Below are 20,861 nucleotides of genomic sequence, written 5' to 3'. Positions count from 1 at the left end.
TGGGGCACCTCTTCTGATGCGTGGAGGTTCACTGGACCCCCCAATAAAGGGACTCTTGGGGGGGGCTATTTGTACCCCAAACAGCAGTTTGGGGGCACTGTCAGCAGAGCCCAGACCATAGCGGGTTTGGAGTGGGAGTGGCTGGGCCATGGGCCCCACGGTTGTGGGGGGCGAGCCGGCTGAGAAACCCTAAATCGAAGGGCAGATTTGGGGGTGGGGTGGAGGCGGGGCAGAGAATTTTCTTCACGTTTCTTAAAAGCGTTGGATTTTTTTTTTTAATCTGTACAGCAAGGAGACTTTTCTGTGAAATAAATGACGAAAAGCAGAGCCTGCGCCCCCTCCCTTTCCTCGGGTGCCTATGTCTTTCGGGGGGCGGCGGGGCCCCCCCAAACTGCCCCCCACCCCCAGCGGCGGGCAGGAACGGGGGGTGCTTCCCCATGCGGACGGGGGGGCAGGAACAAGCCGAGGAGGGATCCCTGCGTAACACGGGCCTGGGGAGGGGGTGGTCACTCCAGTGAACCCCTTTATGGAGGGACAGGCAGGGCCCGGGGGGCTCCGGAACCTGCTGCTGCCGTGTCGGCCACAGCCACAAGAGGGCAGCACTGCCCTTGGCAAGGGCAGCGGGATGTACCAAGTCCAGCCCTGGTCTCCCCACGTGTTGGTACAGCCTGGAAAGTCCCATTTCATGTCCCCCCCCCGCCCAGCTCTGCTGGTGCCCCTCACTCCCGACCTGCAGCCCCTGCCAGCCCAGCCCTGCCCCCCCCAGCTCTGCCGGTGCCCCTCACTCCTGACCTGCAGCCCCTGCTAGCCCAGACCTGCCCCCCCAGCTCTGCTGGTGCCCCTCACTCCCGACCCGCAGCCCCTGCCAGCCCAGCCCTGCCCCCCCAGCTCTGCCGGTGCCCCTCACTCCCAACCCGCAGCCCCTGCCAGCCCAGCCCTGCCGATGCCCCTCACTCCCGACCCGCAGCCCCTGCCAGCCCAGCCCTGCCCCCCAGCTCTGCCGGTGCCCTCACTCCCAACCCGCAGCCCCTGCCAGCCCAGCCCTGCCGATGCCCCTCACTCCCGACCCGCAGCCCCTGCCAGCCCAGCCCTGCCCCCCCAGCTCTGCCGGTGCCCCTCACTCCCGATCCGCAGCCCCTGCCAGCCCAGCCCTGCCCCCCCCCAGCTCTGCCGGTGCCCCTCACTCCCGACCCGCAGCCCCTGCTAGCCCAGCCTGGGCGCCTTTTCCTCACAGGGCTCTGCCTGTGCCCCTCGAGGCTCTACTTCTCCTGTGTGGGGTAGGAGGGTGGTTGCAATGGTTTTGTGCTGTGGGGAAGGACTCAGCAGGGGGCGCTCTCACCTGGCAGCCAGTTTTGGCCCCATGCCCCAGTGTGGTGCTGGGGGATGCTGTGGTGCAGGGAGCCGGGTGAATCTAAGCTGCAGCATTTCCTCCAAAGCTGTCCCTAAGCCCCGGAGTCTGGGTCCAGCCCCAAACCAGGGGCTTCGGTTCTGCCTCCCTCACTCGCCCTCAGCCCCGGAATGGATTTTACCTCACACTTTGTGTTGCCATCTTCTCTGCGGCATCGCTGTGCAGCTGTTCCCCTGCTGCCCCACCCCAGAGCTGGCTGCATCGCAGCTGCAGGTGAGTCGTCCCTGTGCGGTGTTATATGTGGCTGTCCCTAGCTGCTCCGCCCCAGAGGTGGCTGCCTCTCGGTGCCAGGTGAGCCATCCTACTGCGGTGTTACATGTGGCTGTTTCCCAGCTGCCCCACCCCAGAGGTGGCTGCATCTCCACGCCAGACGAATGAGTGAGGAGGCAGGTGATGAGTTTTTGTCTTTTAATGCAGCAGTTTATTTGAATACAGATGCTGGCTGAGGTACGGTCCCTAGATCCCTGCTCCCCGGCGTTGTGCGGATAACAACCTTCTATAGCTGGTTTGCCCCAGTAAAGATTTGAAACCTGCCCCCGTCTCCCAGGCCGGCGTCCAAGCAGACCCTGGCTGCTCCTCGAGTTTGGGGTCCTGATATCGTCATTTCTCCTGCTCCTAAATCTGCTGGAATCTCAGGGGGCTTTTCATCCCCAAGTCCCAGACTCCTGGGTCCCTCCATTCTGATACCCCGGCTTCCCTTGGCTCCTTGCTCTTCTCCAATGCCTGGGTCCTGCCCCCAGGATCTTCTTTGTCCCCCAGGTGCCCGGATCCTCTTCCCACCACCGGATCTGGACTCCTCCGTCCCCTTCCACCAATGCTCCCCGCCTCTGGCGCTGGGAACCGCTCCCCATGTTTCTCTGCCCAGGCCCCCGTTGTCTTGGATTCCTGCTCCTACCCCTTTCCTCTCAGCCCTGGGCCAGACTCCTGGGTTCCCTCCCCGGACGCCTGGGGCCCCGGCCCCTGGCGCAACGGTCTCTCGTCCTGTTGCTCACAGTACACTCATCCATAAAGTAGGAAACACTACACAGGACGCGGCGGTTTAGTAGTGCTTTCTACTTTATGGAGGAGTGCACTGTCCGTATCGGTGCCAGTCCTCGGGCGGCGTCCCTCGGTGGGCACTGCCTGTGCCAGGCTCCGGCTGCCCCATCCCCTCCCCTGCCCTTCCCTCAGCTCCCGCTGCCTGCGGTCCCCGGCTGGGTGAACAAACAGGGAGCCACAAGCAGAGGGGGCCGGTTCAGGGGCCCTGTGTCGGATTGTCAGCATCCGGGCACCCAGCTGCCTGCTCTGATCCACTAGATCCGCTCCCCTCCCAGAGCTGGGGAGAGAACCCAGGAGTCCTGGCTCCCAGCCGCCTCCCCCCATCTAACCACTGGACCCCACTTCCCTCCCAGAGCTGGGGAGAGAACCCAGGAGTCCTGGCTCCTAGCCGCCCCCCCCCATCTAACCACTGGACCCCACTCCCCTCCCAGAGCTGTAGTTCCGTATAATTAGCAACAAAATAATGACTCGTATGGTGATGGTTATGAGCTAACGATCACTTATGAACTGAGACGGATTTAACAGTTGCAGTGATTGGTGAATTAGTAATTCTCTAATGACTAGATTAAAATAAAGCTCTGGCTCTGCTTCCATCGCCACACCCGCTGCCAACTACCAAACGACTCCTCGTGATCTCAAAGGTGGATCTGCTGCTCGTTAGCTGGCAAGGAAAGATTGAACTCCCAGACCTCAGGGTCTTCATTGAATTACTCCTTAGAAAATGGTGATTAATACCTACTATGCTTAGTAAGAGACTAATAATTATGCAGTTCTGACCAATTATTGTTAGTTTCTAGCTGCAAATGCAGCGTCGTGCAGGGGCTAATTAGTGGCAAGCACTGACAGCAAACGAGAAGCGGCGCCGTAGCATTTCCTAGGCCGTGGCTAATCCTGGCACAGGGAATCACTCAGTTCCTAATGTGGCAGCCGACTGCTTGTTCCTTCCAGGGCCGCCGGCCGCGGGAGACGGACAGAGCCGAGAGCAGAGCATCACCGGGGCAGGAAACTAACTCAGGAGGATGGGGGCAGTGAGCAGCGGTTTGATAGGTGGCAAATAAGGCAAGAAATAATTAGTAACCACCAGACTCCACTCCACTCCCCTCCCAGAGCCAGGAGAGAACCCAGGACTCTGGGCTCCCAGCACCCCTGCTCTAACCACTTGACCTCACACCCCTCTCGGCCCTGGGGAGAGAACCCAGGAGTCCTGGCTCCCAGACCCCCACTGTTCTAATCCACCAGACCCCACTTCCCTCCCAGAGCCGAGAGAGAACCCAGGAGTCCTGGCTCCCAGCCTGGAGCAAAGGACGCCTTCTTACCTGTGCCCTGTATCCAGCTCACATGTGTGGGGGTCAAGCAAGGTACTTCCTGATGTTAGAAGCTGGGGGGGGGATGAGCCCCAAATCCTTGTTTGCTTGGTTGGGAGGAGAGGGGCTCTGAGCCTGTACCCCCAGTTACTGCCCCCTGCAGTGAGCAGGGCATGACCCCCAAGAGGAAGAGGTGGGTGGAGGGGTGAAGCAGCATGGGGGACCCCAGAATGGGGGGACCCAACAGGGAGGTGCTCTGGGACTTGGCATCCCTGCGCCCCAGAAGCGGGACCCAGGAAGGATCTCGCCCCGCCCGCCAGGGTGGAAGAGCGATCAGGCGCCATTTTGCTGTTGCATAAACCACTGCGCGGGTTTGAAACTTCCCCTCCTGGATGGGGCACAGCAGGCACCAGACAGCACAGCGACTCCCCCCACAGCTCCAGAACTGGGGCCACTGAGGCACAGAGAGAGAGAACCCAGGAGTCCTGGCTCCGAGCCCCCTCCGCTCTAACCACTAGACCACACTCCCCTCCCAGAGCTGGCGAGAGAACCCAGGAGTCCTGGCTCCCAGCCCCCCCCCGCTCTGACCCACCAGCCCCCACTCCCCTCCCAGAGCCGGGCAGAGAACCCAGGAGTCCTGGCTCTGAGCCCCCCTGCTCTAACCACTAGACCCCACTCCCCTCCCAGAGCTTGGGAGAGAACCCAGGAGTCCTGGCTCCCAGCCCCCCTGCTCTAACCACTAGACCCCACTCCCCTCCCAGGGCCGGGCAGAGAACCCAGGAGTCCTGCATCGCCGTAGTGTGAGAAACCCACCTGTGGCTGTGGCGGGAGGGTGGGGGCTCCAGTCAGCAACCTGCAGAGGAGAGAGAGCGAGGAGCCGGTGCTGGGGCTTTTTATGGTTGACCTGAAGCCCTCCCACTATGCGCGCCCCTCCCCCGCCCTGCACTAGTCATGTGATCTGCCGCCCTTCCCCCCCCCCCCCCCCCCCGAAACCACAGGAAGTGGGGGGCCATGGCTCGAAGTGGGGCCTGACAGTGGAAATTCTAGTCCCTTCCCAGCTCTGTGCATAGCTTCACCGCCTGGCCGTGCGGCGTTAACGGACCCAGGCCCGCATGGTGGCAGGAAGGGGATCTTGACCCAGAAAGGGGAACAATCCCCCCAGCCCCCGTCTCCTCCAGGCCCGTTAAAAGGCCAGGGGTGAGAGCTGGCTTGGGTAGCTTGGCCGGTGCCCCTCACTTCCGACCCACAGGCCCTGCCAGCCTAGCCCTGCCGGTGCCCCTCACTCCCGACCCGCAGCCCCTGCCAGCCCAGCCCTGCCGGTGCCCCTCACTCCCGACCCGCAGCCCCTGCTAGAACAGCCCTGCCCCCCCAGCTCTGCCGGTGCCCCTCACTCCCGACCCGCAGCCCCTGCCAGCCCAGCCCTGCCCCCCCAGCTCTGCCGGTGCCCCTCACTGCCAAGCCGCAGGCCCCTGCCAGCCCAGCCCTGCCCCCCCAGCTCCGCCAGTGCCCCTCACTCCCGACCCGCAGCCCCCTGCCAGCCCAGTGCTGCCCCCCCAGCTCCGCCAGTGCCCCTCACTCCCAACCCGCAGCCCTTGCTACCCTGGCCCTGGGCTCGCCCCCCAGCTCTGCCGGTGCCCCTCAGTCCCGACCTGCAGCCCCTGCTAGCCCAGCCCTGCCCCCCAGCTCTGCTGGTGCCCCTCACTCCTGACCCGCAGCCCCTGCCAGCCCAGCCCTGCCCCCCCCCCAGCTCTGCCGGTGCCCCTCACTCCCAACCTGCAGCCCCCTGCTAGCCCAGCCCTGCCCCCCCAGCTCTGCCGGTGCCCCTCACTCCCGACCCGCAGCCCCTGCCAGCCCAGCCCTGCCTCCCCAGCTCTGCCGGTGCCCCTCACTCCCGACCCGCAGCCCCCTGCTAGCCCAGCCGGGAGTGGGGTCTGGTGGGTTAGAGCAGGGGGAGCTGAGAGCCAGGACTCCTGGGTTCTCTCCTCAGGGGCAGAAGGGGTCCGGGGATTGAGGCCTGTCCTGGGACATGGGGGGTGGGGTTTGCTGTGGCCAGTCTCCTTTGTGGCCCTCCATCATGTGCTAAGAGCTAGTGTTGTGGGGTGCTCGGCAAAGGGGGGGCCACACACAGTGACTCCCCCACCCCCCATAGGCAGCCAAGTACCCTGACGGTCCCCCCCACCTCCAAGACCTGGCCTGGCCCAGCTCAGGCCTGTGGGTGAGTACAGTGGAGCTGGGGTGGGGGACAGCAGAAAAGGCACCTGCACCCCCCCCCCACTAGCTCCCAGTTCCCCCATCCCCATCGACGCCTCCTGGCTCCCTGCTCCCCACCTGCCACCAGGTCCTGCCATCCCCTTCCCTGCAAAATTGGCTAACGCCATGACCTTAATTTTAGTGGTTAGGGAGCATCTGGTGCAAGTGTGAATGGAAAATTCATAACGTTTTGTGGAAGGGCGGGGGCAGGGGCTGCGGGTCGGGAGTGAGGGGCACCGGCAGAGCTGGGGGGGCAGGGCTGGGCTGGGCTGGCAGGGGCTGCGGGTCGGGAGTGAGGGGCACCGGCAGAGCTGGGGGTGGCAGGGCAGGGCTGGGCTGGCAGGGGCTGCGGGTCGGGAGTGAGGGGCACCGGCAGAGCTGGGGGGGTGGAGCCCCACAGGTGTAGGTGGGTGGCTTCCCCTCCCCCACAAGCCCGACCCCTAGGCCCTGCTTCCTCCTCCTGTCTTTGGGGGTGGGAGGTGCCGGGTCGCTGGAGCTAGGGGAACTGAACCGTGGCTGAGGGAGGGGGGAACTGAACCGTGGCATGGGGGCTGCATCTCAGTGCAGGGGGGAGCTTATGGGAGCTCAGCCTAGAGAGTCAGGTCTGCGGGGGGGTTAACCCTATGGTTGGGCCCTGTGATCTGAGGCTCACATCAGACAGGAAGTTGTGTCAGGGGCTTTGGGACAGGAAGTGGCTCCCACCCTGAAAGTCAGACGGCTTCCCGGAGATAAAAGGGCTTTTCAGCAGGTGGAGGAGGGTGGGGCAGATTTGGGGGGCCCCCGGCAGTGGGATGAACCCAGGTGTCCTGGCTCCCAGCCCCCCTGGCTCTGAATACCAGACCCCACTCCCCTCCCAGAGCTGGGAGAGATCCCGGGAGTCCTGGCCCCCAGCGCCCCCCGCTCTCACCCACCAGCCCTCACTCCCCTCCCAGAGCCAGGATAGAACCCAGGAGTCCTGAGCCCCAGGATGTGTCCCACAGGGGCCCCTGAGCAGTGGGATGGGGCTTATGCCCTTATATGGGCACAAGTGGCCCCTGGGGGGAGGAGCCATCTGTCCCCCCCCCCCCCCCCCCCGAGGCCCCAGGATGTGGCTGAGCTGCGACTTCTGCTATTGTCAGGCCCTGGTTTGCAGGCGCCCGATGGGGGGGAGGGGATGGAGGGGCTCTGGGGGGGAGGATTGGGATGGGGAAGGGGGCCGTGGTGTGGGGGTGTTTGTCCCCCAGTGTCTGGGTCTGGGCACATGGTGCTCTGGGATCCACTGGTTCAATGAGCCTCAACCCCCCCTGCCCACCCCCGAGCCACTGGCTGGTGCATGACCCAGCCATAGCCACCCCCCTGGCCCCCTCTAGTAGGGGGAAGCGCTGCCCCCCACAGGCAACATGCAGACCGTGCCCCCCAACCCAATCACAGCCCCCCCCAGAGGACAGAATGGGCGCAGGGAGAACCACACAACCCTTCCCCCGGCCCCCCGCTCTGGACTTTTCCATGACGCCGCCGATTCGAGACCGCGCCCAATGGACCCGCCCCCCCCCCCGCCTGCCCCAAACCACAGAGCAGTGCCGAGAAGGCCGGAAACTCAGCCCTGTAAATATAGAAACAGCCCCAGCCCCCCCCGACCCCCCAACTGTGCCGGTGCCCCTCACTCCCGACCTGCAGCCCCTGCCAGCCCAGCCCTGCCCCCCCAGCTCTGCCGGTGCCCCTCACTCCCGACCCGCAGCCCCCTGCCAGCCCAGCCCTGCCCCCCAGCTCTGCCGGTGCCCTTCACTCCCGACCTGCAGCCCCTGCCAGCCCAGCCCTGCCCCCCCCAGCTCTGCCGGTGCCCCTCACTCCCGACCCGCAGCCCCTGCCAGCCCAGCCCTGGCCCCCCAGCTCTGCCGGAGCGCCTCCCTCCCGACCTGTAGCCCCTGCTAGCCCAGCCCTGACTCCCCCCGCAAGTTCTGCTGGTGCCCCTCACTCCCGACACGTAGCCCCCCTGCTCTCTGTGGTGTTGGACCCCAAGGTCCGAGACCTTTGCCAGGTTTCAGCCCCTGAGTCCCAACCCAAGCGGGAACATCTCTCCTGGCGTTTTTAGCCCAGGGGCTTGATCCTGAATGTGTACAGCTGGGCTCTGAGCTCTGAGCCGCGCTGCCCCCGCAGGGGTTTGCCGTTTGGACGTACCTGAAAGGTTGGGCTGAACCTGACCCTGTCGTCATGCCTGGGCCGTCCCACTTGGGAACGTGTCTCTCTCCCCCGTAGCCAGCCTCTCGATGGGCGGGATCCAGTTCGGGACCGGTGTCCCCCCCAGGAATTGAAATGAGCAGGGGTGTTCGAATACACCAGGGGGTGAAGGCCGAGGGGTGAGGGCGAAGGGGGGCTTACAGCACCATCGTAAAAAGTGAAAAACGTCTCCCAACCATTTCATTCAATTTCACTCGTGTTTTAAAATCGTCACGCAAATGGAAACTGGCTCTTCTGGCCTTCTGCGAAGCCAGGCAGTTCCAGCCCTCTTGGGTTCATCTTGTAATTTGGCACAACTCTGTTGAGGAACTTCTCGAACGCAGGGCATTCATCTTTGGTGGCTTCTCGCGTGTCCGGTAGAGCCAGGCCTTCCCCATCTGCTCGGGGTCAGGCAGGAGGCGACGCCGTTCAGAACACAAAACTCTGTTCAGTGAGGAAAAAGATGCTGACCTGTAGCTGTTGTGACTGGGAGTAGCAGGAGATGAATCCCTACTTCTCTCCTCCCAGGAAACAGAGCACAAAGATTCGGCCGAGCCTCTCGTGTTGATAAGACGCTGAAGTCAAATGTTCGCTCATTCATCCTATGACGTTCCACTGCGTGTTCAAATTCTCTCTTCTGTCCTGATAACATGGCAACACAATGCTGGTAGCGCCTCGATCCACTCAACTGTCGGTGGTTTACAGGACAGGCCTCTGTAAATCCTACGCAGACGCTGATAGAATCCAAAAGTGGCTGTTGTAGATTTGTAAGAATCAACTCTGTGTACTTGACTTTTCCAAACCCTTCTTGTCCTCTTCAGCTAAGGATTCAGTAAAAGTTCCTTCATTAGTCAACTTCCAGACTGACGTCTGTGCTTCTCCCAGTACGTTTTCAATCGATAGCTCTCTGGGTGATCCAAGGGTAGCGTCCATTGCTGGATGAAGATCTCCTACTGTTGTAGCAGGTGCCTGGAGGGCCTTGTGTAATGACCCAAGTGGTTTCAACAGAAGATTTACAAGAGGGAGAGTGGAAATAGTCTTCTCTGAACACAGTAGCGAAAATAATCCACCAGCCTCACTACTTAGATCCATCCCATCTTGGTAGATACTTTCCAAAGCCAGTAATAACGGCTGGAGTAATTTTAAGACAACAGCCAAGGATCACTCAGGAGAAAGCCAGAGGGTTTTCCCGGGTTGGACTAATTTGAACTTCAGTCCCAGTGTATCTTCTATATTCGCCAAGATATTCAGTCTTTTTGGACTCTTGCTGAAAAAAGAATGTAAGGAAGACATTAAATGTATAGCTTTTTAAATGCCTTTTGAAGAGTCTGCAGCTCGTACTAGAGCTGGTTGGAGTAGACGGCCTCTGCAGTGTGTATAGGAGAGATTAGGGTCACACTTTTCTCTGAGTCCTGTGGCACCTTATAGACTAACAGACGTATTGGAGCATGAGCTTTCGTGGGTGAATAACTACTTCATTGGATTCATCTATAAGGTGCCACAGGATTCTTTGCTGCTTTTACAGATGCAGACTAACACCGCTCCCCCTCTGATACTTTTCTCTGAGCAAAGCTTGTGTCCACCATGTCTCATGGAGAAGTTTGCAGCTCCATCAAATGCACAAGCAGCCGTCTGTTTGGGGCCCAATTGACAAGCATTTAACTCTTGTGCGATGTGGGTTGTCACAGATGCAACCGATGCGTCTTCTGTAACGTGAACATCTAGAAATGCATCTACTGACCCTCCCCGGACAGCAAGCTAATGTACACAATGACTTACTGCTTGGTGTGCCTTTGCACTGGTGCATTCATCGGCCATGCTGGACGTTTTCTGAGTGTGGCGCAAGGGGTGCGTCACAGTTTCTACTGCTGAGCCTTTCGCCTGCTTCTCACCACTCAGCTGAGTGTCGTGCAGAAAGCTGGTGAGCCTTTGCCAGGCTTGGTAGGAACCAGTGTCCAACAAGTGCTGATGCCCTTAACGTTGGCCTCCAGTTTGCAATGGGGGTGGGGGTACCGCAGGTATGTTTGTCTGTGCACACTGCGTTGGGGCTCCAGCATTCTTAACAGCCGCACGAGGCACTTCTAAAATTGGCTTTGCCAGTGACTGGCTTACAAGGCTTTCTGCAGCGCGCTGCGGTCCCGAGGTTGGTGGTTTGCAGCCTTTTCACGTAGATGGTCAGCACTGGCTTTGCTAATCGGTCTGGCAAACCAAGCACCTCCACTTCTACCATATTAATCCACGGTACGCCCACATCGTGGACACTTCATGCAGGTCTGGTCACCCCATCTCAAAAAAGACCGATTGGAGTTGAAACAGGTTCAGAGAAGGGCAACAACAACGATTAGGGGCATGGAACAGCTTCCGTATGAGGAGAGATTAAAAAGACTGAGACTGTTCAGCTTGAGAAGAGGTGACTAAGGGGGGATATGATTGAGGGCTATAAAATCCTGACTAGTGTAGAGAAAGTAGATAAGGATGTGTTGTTTACTCCTTGTCATAACACAAGAACTAGAGGCCACCCAATGAAATGAATACGCAACAGGTTTAAAACAAACAAAAGGAAATCTTTCTTCACACAACACACAGTCAACCTGTGGAACTCCTTGCCTGAGGATGTTGTGAAGGCCAAGACCATAACAAGGTTCAAAAAAGAACTGGATAAGTTCATGGAGGACAGGTCCCTCAATGGCTATTAGCCGGGCTGGGCAGGGATGGTGCCTGTAGCCTGTTTGCCAGAAGCTGGGAATGGGCGGCAGGGGATGGATCACATGATGATTCCCTGCTCTGTTCATTCCCTCTGGGGCACCTGGCACTGGTCATTGTCAGAAGACAGGACACTGGGTTAGATGGACCTTTGGTCTGACCCTGTATGGCTGTTTTTATGCTCTTATGTAAAAATTAATTACAATAATTAAACTGTTTAGTACAGAAACTTCCCCAGATTATGACCTCTCGTGATGGCGCTGAGGTGAGATAACAGCCTTGGCAAATAATGCATTTTAAAAATCTTTGGCCTATTAATAAACGTAAATGTATAAACGTTTCCCAGGCACAAATCTCGCATCCTAGAGCAAAGTCACTGAACCATAGTCCAACCAACAACTGCTCCTTTAGCACCGTGCCCCTCCCGCCTCCTTCCCTGGCCCCCCACGCCGCGGCGTGGTCAGCAGCGACCCAGAGGCCCATTCGCGTGAGTTCATCTCCCCACCCTGGCAGGTGAGGGGGGACAGGGCACCTCGCTCTGGCAGCTGTTTGTCGTGCCTCCGTTCGCTCCAGCGCTCCGTCCCCGATGGCCCTGCGCCCTCATCTGCCACCTGCGAGTCGGGCTCCTGAGGTCCCACCAGCTCTGGGATTTCAGCTCTCGGGGGAACCTCGCTGCTGGGCCGTCTCTTGCACCCGAACGCCGTCCTGCAGCAGGGCCGAGCCCTTCGAGCGGGGCTCTGAACTGGCACAGATTAAGCACTGAGGGTGACCCCCTGAATCGGGACAGGCTATGCACTGTTCTGCTGCCCCTTCCTCATACAGTACGGCTAACAACGCTGCATCCCCAGTTTTTATTAAAGCTCAGGTTAAAATGATCCCAAACCCAGAGCGTGTCTGTGCATCCGGGTATAACGCTCAACTTATGCAAAATTACCCATTAAAAGCCATAAAATACACAGTACGTAATCCGCTCTAGGCCAAGCGTCAGGGAATAAACTGAACCATGCGGTTATTTGGGTGCATCACTCACAAAATAGCGTGAGAGCTGGTGGCAGGCAGGGCTTGGCGTTCAGTCACGGAGAGCTGAGCTTAGTTGTGCCTCAGCCAACACAATTCCCCAGAGCCGTAGTTCACTGACGTTGTGACACTCGCCAACGCGGCTCAGTTGGGCAACACAGCGCGGTACTAGGCAGTGCGGGGGTGTTCGTGCAAACTCAGCCGGGGCCTGCCGCCTTTCCCAGCGCCGCACTAGCTGTCGGGGGCGAGCTCAGTCGGACCCCGCTTACACAGCGTAACCGTGAGACGAGGCGATTGGCTAGCGGCCGCGCCGACGGTGTCATAAAACCCAGCGGCTGCTGGGCGGGAGCTAGGCTGTGGGTCACACATTTCAAACCCCGTGGCCCCTTTCAGGTACAAGTGTTTGAGCACATGCTTGTTTCACTTGCCAGTCGAATTGCCGACGACAAACCTGGCAACTAGCTGACCACTGGGGAGGGCGCGATGGGGAATTCACACGGGACGCCAGGGCCAGGAGGTGGCAAGAGCTGGGAGAGGGCTAGCCGGAGACCGGAGCGGCCTTTTGCAGAGCACCTGGAGCTCCCAGCTGGGCTCATTATGGCGTGGGGTTGGCTGGGCTGACCCCCTGGGTTCACCTTCACGACCCCGCATCCATGCGAACCCAACGCCAGCCAGTTGATCCCTGGTGAGATGAAATGGGCCGTTCCTGTCACGTTGTATGTGGCCACTGCCTGCCTCAGTTTCCCTCTGGCCTTTGCAGTGCCCAGAGGGTGCCTGCTGCTCCTGGCTGGCACTGGAGTGCGTCCCATGGGGCTGGCGGGGCCGTGACGGAGCTGGGCGTGAATTCCACCCCCCAGCTCGCCAGAGGGTGCAGAGTGACAAGGGTGCGTGTGTGCGGCGGACTGATTTTCCTGGCCCGGTTGCTGTTGGTGGACGAGATGCTCCCCTGGCCAAGGGACTCAGCCCGCGTCACAGCAACGTCCTCTGAGCTATTCAGCCCGGGCCCGGCCGGGGGCTTCTATCGCAGCCTCATCAGCCCCCCCCGCACCTCCCCCGGAAGGTCAGTGGGGTGTCAGGAGCCAGAAATTGGTGTGTATAGAGTGTATGATTATTTTTGGTGGGGGGGCTAGAAAGACAAGGACCCCTCCCCCCCAACAGCTCCAGAGACAGCGACAGGCTGGCAACCCCATAGGCAGAGCGCGAGGGGGGGGGTTGGTGCTTTTGGGGGTCTGAGCTTTGTGTTGGGGGGGAGCCGGATTCTCTGCCTTACAGAGATGGGGGCTGCTGTTTGCCATGTGGCTAAAATAGCCCCCCCCCCCCGGGGCTTGTTCCGGCTTGAGCCAGGGGGGGCTGAGACCCGGCCGGGATGTGGGGGGTGTTTGAGTTTGAGCCGGGGAGGTTTCCCACACCATGGATGGGGGGCGGCTGGAGTGCTTGATTTCCCCATGTGACCCCCTCCCCCGCATTAACCCCCCCTTGGATGGGCAGCCCCCCCTTGTAACCCACCCGTGACCACATGGCCCCACATTGACCCATTGGGCGTCTGCTCCCTCCCCACCCCATTGGCCCAGCTGTTACCCATATGACTTCTTGACCCAAAATTGACATTTGCCTCTGGCAGCCCGTTGCCTTCCTGAGCCCATGGTGACCCTGTTGTGACCCCTCGTGATCCCACAGTGCCCCTGTTGTTACCCCATGTGACCTCGCTCCACCCCCTCTGGACCATATTCTAGGCCCTGGGGGTCACTCCCTGGCTCAGAGCCAGGCAGGCCCCTTCACTGCTCCCAGCCCTGTCTGCAGACCACGGGCAGCTGGGGGGTGGGGGGGGCTCAGACTCAGGGTTAAGAGCAGGGGCTGGGTTATAGGGGAGCTGTGAGGCACCCTGGTAGGAGTCATGGGAATGGGGGACCTAGTGCTACAGGGGAGCCCTGGGGCACCCCAGTATGAGTGGTGGGACTGGGAAACCCTGTGTTATAGGGGAGCTGGGGGGCACCCCAGTATGAGTGGTGGGACTGGGGGACCCTGTGTTATAGGGGAGCTGGGGGGCACCCCAGTATGAGTGGTGGGACTGGGGACCCTGTGTTATAGGGGAGCCATGGGGCACCCCAGTATGAGTGGTGGGACTGGGGGACCCTGTGTTATAGGGGAGCTACGGGGCACCCCAGTATGAGTGGTGGGACTATGGGACCCTGTGTTATAGGGGAGCTACGGGGCACCCCAGTATGAGTGGTGGGACTAGGGGACCCTGTGTTATAGGGGAGCTGCAGGGCACCTTGGTCTGAGTGGTGGGAATAGGGCACCCGGTGCTATAGGGGAGCACTGGGGCACCCCAGTATCACTGATGGGCCTGGGGGCATGTCACAGACACCATGACCAGCACTATGCCCCCCCAGCTTTGGAAGAATCCTATAGAAGAGCCTCTCTCTCCAACGTGCCAGACCCCCAGGGGTTCCCACATCCTCCGGGGTCGGCTCCGCATGTCCTCCAGCAGCCCCCACTTCCCCCTCGCCCCTAGGTCCTTTGGTTTCGGGGCTGGCCCAGCTTCCCCATCCTCGGCGATTTCCCACCGCGCTGGCTCCAGTCCCGTTCCGTTGCCCCGTGAGCCGGGTTTGAGCCCTGTTCCTTCGCAGTGTAGACGCAGCCCCGCTGGACGGCTGCTCCGGGAGCCCAGGAACTGTTGCCCCCAAGGCCACGGGCTGACCTGTGGCCGTGCCGGCCAGCTGGGGCCAGAGCAGCCCTGTTTTGGCGGGTGGCTGAGTGGGCTCCGACCCCCGGCTGCAGTGTAGACATTGGAGAGGTTAACACAAGTGCTGCTAGCCCTAGGGTTATGCTGCAGTGTGGACAGACCCACCCAGCTGGCCTGCGGGCAAAACTCATCCCCCCCGCTGGGGAAACTGAGGCACAGGCAGGCTTCATAAAATGCAACAACACATTCCCCGCCCAGGGTTTGAACTGTGCGAGCCGGAGGGCGTCAGGGGCCCCCCAGAGAAGGGGAAAGCAGCTGAGACGCTGCTGCTCGTAATGGATACACCTGGGCAGAGCATGGCGCAGCCATGGTGGGTTCTCATAACCGAGACACACCGAATCGCAGCCCACCGGCGGGGCAGGGAGGGCTCTGTCCCGGGGGCTGGGTTCAGGCCAAAGGGGGCCTTCCAATGTGGGGGAGCCCCCTGCATCCCTGAGCCACGAGAGCCCCCCAGACACGGCTGGGTGAGGACCAGGTGTGCATAGTGACTAACCTACCCCAACCCCCCAAAAGGCTCAAGGGATGGCTCTGCCTCCCCTGGCTCCGGGGAATGGGTGCCCCAAGCAGGCTGACCCTGGGGAAAGGTGAGTCCCCTGCCCCTTTGCTCCCTGGCAGATGAGGGGAGGTGGTCGTGGCAGGGCCTCAAATCACTGGCTAAGACACCTGGGGTTTCTCTGGCTGAGGGCAGACATAGGGATCTTCCCCCACTGGGGAAACCGAGGCACGCAGGAGTCATAAAAATGACAAAATTCCTGTCGTCACAAAGCCCCTTTGGTACAAGGGTGTCCTGTGGGACCAGAGATGGGAACGGGGGGCTCTATGTTATAGGAGAGCCCTGGGGCACCCGAATATCAGAGATTGGAACGGGGGGCTCTATGTTATAGGAGAGCCCTGGGGCACCCTAATGTCTGCGATGAGAAGGGGGGTGACCTGCTGGTAATAAAGAGGAACTGGGCGAGACAGCACAATCAGAGGGGGTGCTGTGGGGTATTGGGTGGAAGAGATGGGGGGGCTGGCATGGTCAGAGAGGTGGGATACCTTGCTGGTTTTTCAGGTTCAAGGGAGGCAGCCCCAGGATCCCCCAATACGACAAAGGTTTGGGGAGCCCCAGAGGATTATGGGGGATCCCCGGAGAACCTCCCTGCCTCAGTGTCAGACCCCAGACCCAGGTAACACAAAACCAGCCAAACCTTTATTGTCTCCAAACTGAAGAGAAGGTGGATTTCGGGGGGGCTGGTGAAGGGGGTTTGATCCCAGGCAGGGAGGCGAGGGCTGTGTGTTGGGGGGCCGGGGGAGACATCCTGTGGGGGCAGGATGGGTCTCTGTGCCATCCCCCTGATCTCACTGCACGGCCTGTTCGTTCGCGCTGCTGCTGGAGTCTTGGGGTTTCATGACGTCGGGGAGCTCCGGCGGGCTGGAGAAGGGGTCGATGCGGAGAGCCTCGAAGGAGTCATCTGGAGGAGGAGAGAGGGTCAGAGAGGCAGGATCAGCCTCCCAGGCTCCCCATAGCCTCTTCCCCCCAAGCACTCACCCCCGGCTCGGAAAGCCAGGCCCACCGTGGCCGGGGCCTGGGGCCGCGCTGTCTGGCTGGTGAAGCCGCAGTCTCCCAGGGTCTTGCTGTCGTCTAGCAGCTGGTCATCCTGGGACAGAGAGAAGGGAGAGCGGAGCTGCGGTGCATGAGCCCCAAAGATGCAGCCGCCTCTGGGGCAGGGCAGCTGGGGAACCGCCGCATATAACACGGCACAGGGACTGATGGCCAAGGGGAGAGCGCCCCCTGCTGAGCCCCCCTGCCTGCTCCCCGCAGCACGGGACCCCTGCAGAGCCCCTGGCCCACAGCCTCCCCTGCCCAGCCCCCTGCCCCATGGCGCCCCCTGCCCAGCCCCCACGAGCCCCCTGCCCCATGGCACCCCCTGCCCAGCCCCCACCAGCCCCCTGCCCCATACGCACCCCCTGCCCAGCCCCCACCAATCCCCTGCCCCATACGCACCCCCTGCCCAGCCCCCACCAGCCCCCTGCCCCATGGCGCCCCCTGCCCAGCCCCCACCAGGCCCCTGCCCCATGGCGCCCCCTGCCCAGCCCCCACCAGGCCCCTGCCCCATACGCACCCCCTGCCCAGCCCCCTGCCCCATACGCACCCCCTGCCCAGCCCCCACCAGCCCCCTACCCAGTCCCCTGCCCCATGGCGCCCCCTGCCCAGCCCCCACCAGCCCCCTACCCAGTCCCCTGCCCCATACGCACCCCCTGCCCAGCCCCCACCAGGCCCCTGCCCCATGGCGCCCCCTGCCCAGCCCCCACCAGGCCCCTGCCCCATGGCGCCCCCTGCCCAGCCCCCACCAGCCCCCTGCCCCATACGCACCCCCTGCCCAGCCCCCACCAGCCCCCTGCCCAGTCCCCTGCCCCATACGCACCCCCTGCCCAGCCCCCACCAGCCCCCTGCCCCATGGCGCCCCCTGCCCAGCCCCCACCAGCCCCCTGCCCCATACGCACCCCCTGCCCAGCCCCCTGCCCAGCCCCCACCAGCCCCCTACCCAGTCCCCTGCCCTATACGCACCCCCTGCCCAGCCCCCACCAGCCCCCTGCCCCATGGCGCCCCCTGCCCAGCCCCCACCAGGCCCCTGCCCCATACGCACCCCCTGCCCAGCCCCCACCAGCCCCCTACCCAGTCCCCTGCCCCATACGCACCCCCTGCCCAGCCCCCACCAGGCCCCTGCCCCATGGCGCCCCCTGCCCAGCCCCCACCAGGCCCCTGCCCCATGGCGCCCCCTGCCCAGCCCCCACCAGCCCCCTGCCCCATACGCACCCCCTGCCCAGCCCCCACCAGCCCCCCGCCCCGCACCTTGTAGAGCCGCTGCTCCTCGGGGGGCCGCTTGAGGATGCCCTCCACGATGCGCTTCAGCTCGTACACGGTGCTGGACTCCTTGGCGTCGGTGAAGATGGTTGTCTTGTGGCGCCGGATCATCAGGAACACGTCCTGGGGGGGGGGCAGGCGGACACGCGGCTCAGCGGCAGGGCCCGCGCGCCCCCCCCGGGACGTGCCTCAGTTTCCCCACCGGCTCAGGGACGAGCCCCGCGCGCCGCCCCCGGGACGTGCCTCAGTTTCCCCACCGGCTCAGCGGCAGGGCCCGCGCGCCCCCCCGGGACGTGCCTCAGTTTCCCCACCGGCTCAGGGCAGGGCCCCGCGCGCCCCCCCCCGGGACGTGCCTCAGTTTCCCCACCGGCTCAGGGAAGGGCCCGCGCGCCCCCCCCCGGGCGTGCCTCAGTTTCCCCACCGGCTGAGCGCGGGGGCGGCTCCCGGGCAGGGTCCCGGGGGGCGGGGTCCCGGCGGTGGGGGAGGGGGGGTCGGTCTCGCTCGCTCGCTCACCATCCCGGCCGCTCCCCGCTCGCCCAGACGCAGCCGCAGCCCCAGGCTCCGCCACTGTCCCAGCCTGCACCGCGCGACCCGCGACACACAGCGCGCGACCCCGCGCAGGCCGCCATCTTGAGAGCGGCCGGGTCAGAGGAGCTGCAGGACCAATGGGGAGGTGGGGAAAGGCCTGCAGGGCGGCCATGCTGGGAAGGTCAATTTGTTAAAAAGGCGTACGCGGGCAGCCATGTTGGGATGGTCACATCAGCGTCTGGCCACCATAGAGCGGAAGGGCGACATGTTGGGAAGGTCGTGTGCAATTCGCCATCTTGGAAAGGTCAAAGTTCAAGGAGCACTTACCCGTAGCCATTTTGAGAAGGTCAAATGACCTTTTGCGAGCACTGCCTTGTCGCCATGTTGGGAAGGTCAAGGAGTGGGGTGAGCCCGGACGCCTGGGTTCTATGCCCCAGCCCTGGTCGCTGCACAGAGCCCCTCCCCAGACTGAGATCTGTGAGCCAGACCCAAGCCCCTGCCCCAACGTTTAGCCAAGACACCCGAGCAGCTCCCAGCCGACGTGCCGGGTGTGACTTTCCTGGTGGCGAACTTCTCTCTGAGCAGTGCCGCTGCCTCTGACACCATTCCTGCCAGCCCTGCCCCACTGGGCTTCCGCAGCCGACCGGCTGGCCTCGACCCTCCTCTCTGGCCTCGAATCTTCCAGCACCGCCAAGCCCGCCTTGGCCCCTCCAGCCCCTGGCCCGGCCCTCACTTCATATGGCAGCGAGAGCCCCCTGCGTCTGCACCTGGGCACTGGCCGCCATGCACGCCACGCCTGGGCTGCAGCTGTTGGAGAGAAGACAAAATGGACCCGCGGGGATAATACACACAGTGCAACGCAAGGGGGTGTTGTGATGCCGACACACCCTGGGGGTCGGTGGGTGGTATCGAACCTGGGACTTTGGGAGCTAAATGCATGAGCCTCTCCTGCAGGAGCTAAAAGCCGTGTGGCCCTTAGTGAAGGCTGTAGAGCAAACTCCTTTTATCTCTCTCTCTCTCTCTTAGTGGTCTTGGTGCCACTAGATGGGCCAGAACACCCAGCCGGGAGGTGTGTAGGTTACAGCTGCACGTCTGAATTCCCAGCTGGGACCCGGCAGGGAGTGGGACATGGGGGCATGTAGGGGCAGATCCCAGAGCAGGCTGCGATGCTTCCGCTGACTAATCTGCCCTGCCCTTTGACAAGAAATGTACCCCAGCGCACAGGCACTGGCTGACTTTTAATTTTCTCAGTGGGTGCTCCACCCCCATTCTGCCCCAAAGCCCCGCCTCCACTCCACCCCTTCCCTGAGGCCCCGCCCACACTCTGCCTCTTCCTACCTCTGCTCTGCCCCCTTCCCAAGATCCCCCTCCTGCCAGCTGCTCGCTGCCTCCAGCGCCTCCTGCTAGCTGCGGCGGGTGGGTGCTGAGCACCCCCTATTTTTTTCCATGGGTGCTCGAGCCCTGAAGCGCTTGTGGCATCGGTGCCTATGCCCCAGCCCCGAGTCCCTTCCAAGTGTGACCTGTGGTGTCCAGCCACTGAGCCTCCGTTCCCAAAGCACCAGCAGACCCCATTGATTCCAGAAAGAACAGAGCTTCAACTGGAAACAGGTGGGAGAGATGGAAACAACCGGTCACGTACAAAAGAAACCAGAAAACACAAACTAGGGCCTACCCCGATCAATAGTCACCTTTCCTAGCTAGCAAAGTAGCATGTGTCACCCCCAAATTCACTCCTTTGCGGTATTTGCTTGCCCCATGGAACCAGGACACCCCCGGGTCCCCACTCATCAAGGTACGCGCAGAGAGGCTTTCTCCAGCTGTGAGCTGCTGGAGCAGTCGCTTGTCTCCATTCACAGACAGGGACAGCCCCTCGCTGCCGTCGTTCCGTTTCACCTCCATGCGGTTCCAATGGTTTGCCGTTGTCTTGAAGGGTTTCCATTGACTTCTTCTGGGCTGAGACAAGGGTAGAGAACTGAACCGTGAATTCCATCACCCCCGTTCCTGGGGAAGGGTGATCGCTGCTACCTGAGTGGGCCACCACTGAGCCGTCTGATTCCCTGGTGACAATCTTGCACTCCAAGACCACCAGGGCTCACATTTCAATGTTAGTTACATTATTCCTTAAATATGACCCATCCACACATCTCTCAGTGATTCGGAGTTTCTATCATAGAATATATGGGCTGGAACAGACCTCAGGAGGTCATCTAGTCCCACCCCCTGCTCAAAGCAGGACCAATCCCAACTAAATCATCCCAGCCAGGGCTTTGTCAAGCCGGGCCTTAAAAACCTCTAAGGAAGGAGATTCCACCACCTCCCTAGGTAACGCAGTAACTCACAAGCGCTCATGTGCAGTTCGGCTGCTGGTTTTCTAACTCTGAAAATACGTATTATAGATTCTTACTGTTCGTACCTGCTCTCCTTGCTAATAATGATATGCGTCTTTATTGCAAAGTCGGCTGGTTAGTGCGGAAAGCACAACTTCACACTGTGTTTCACCAGGGCAAGTAAAGCCCCACGTTTACTACGGTTGTGCTTCATACTGGTTTTTAACAACCTGGTATTAAATAGGCTGTACGAGGGTTGTGCACTCGGGGAATAATACTAGCAAAATTTGTGCTTGTTCTGAAACCAAAGGCCCACATCCACATGGGGGAAAAGCAAAATAACCCTGTGCCAGCATCCCTGTACCCTGGAGCGCCGTGTAAATTGCTGACACTTGTTTCCAAATGTGCCTTTTAAAAATGGGTTTCTTAAAAAAGTGAGGTTGGATGCTTAAGTTGTTTGTGGTTTAGGGGCATAAGCACTGAACTTTTTTTTTTC

The 20,861-nt window shown here is 61.4% G+C and overlaps 1 protein-coding gene across 1 annotated transcript; it reads right to left on the bottom strand.

Annotated features, from left to right (window-relative positions):
• Positions 1 to 15,832: 15,832 nt before the first annotated feature.
• ELOB (elongin B) lies at positions 15,833 to 18,135 on the bottom strand. The gene is made up of 4 exons (XM_030562072.1): positions 18,024 to 18,135; positions 17,499 to 17,633; positions 16,194 to 16,302; positions 15,833 to 16,116 (listed from the first exon to the last, which is right to left on the bottom strand). The coding sequence occupies exons 1-4, from the start codon at positions 18,024 to 18,026 to the stop codon at positions 16,004 to 16,006; spliced, it is 360 nt and encodes a 119-aa protein (XP_030417932.1). The 5' UTR covers positions 18,027 to 18,135; the 3' UTR covers positions 15,833 to 16,003.
• Positions 18,136 to 20,861: the final 2,726 nt, after the last annotated feature.

This window comes from Gopherus evgoodei, chromosome 4, assembly GCF_007399415.2.
Source record: "Gopherus evgoodei ecotype Sinaloan lineage chromosome 4, rGopEvg1_v1.p, whole genome shotgun sequence".
NCBI lineage: Eukaryota > Metazoa > Chordata > Testudines > Testudinidae > Gopherus > Gopherus evgoodei.
The sequence above is the reverse complement of the archived record's forward strand: the minus strand, read 5'-3'. Positions and strand labels throughout refer to the sequence as shown.

Coding starts and splice junctions, on each gene's coding strand:
- ELOB (XM_030562072.1), bottom strand. Junction 16,303..17,498: donor AGGAGCAGCGGCTCTACAAG/GTGCGGGGCGGG, acceptor TCTCTGTCCCAG/GATGACCAGCTGCTAGACGA. Junction 16,117..16,193: donor CCTGGCTTTCCGAGCCGGGG/GTGAGTGCTTGG, acceptor CTCCTCCTCCAG/ATGACTCCTTCGAGGCTCTC.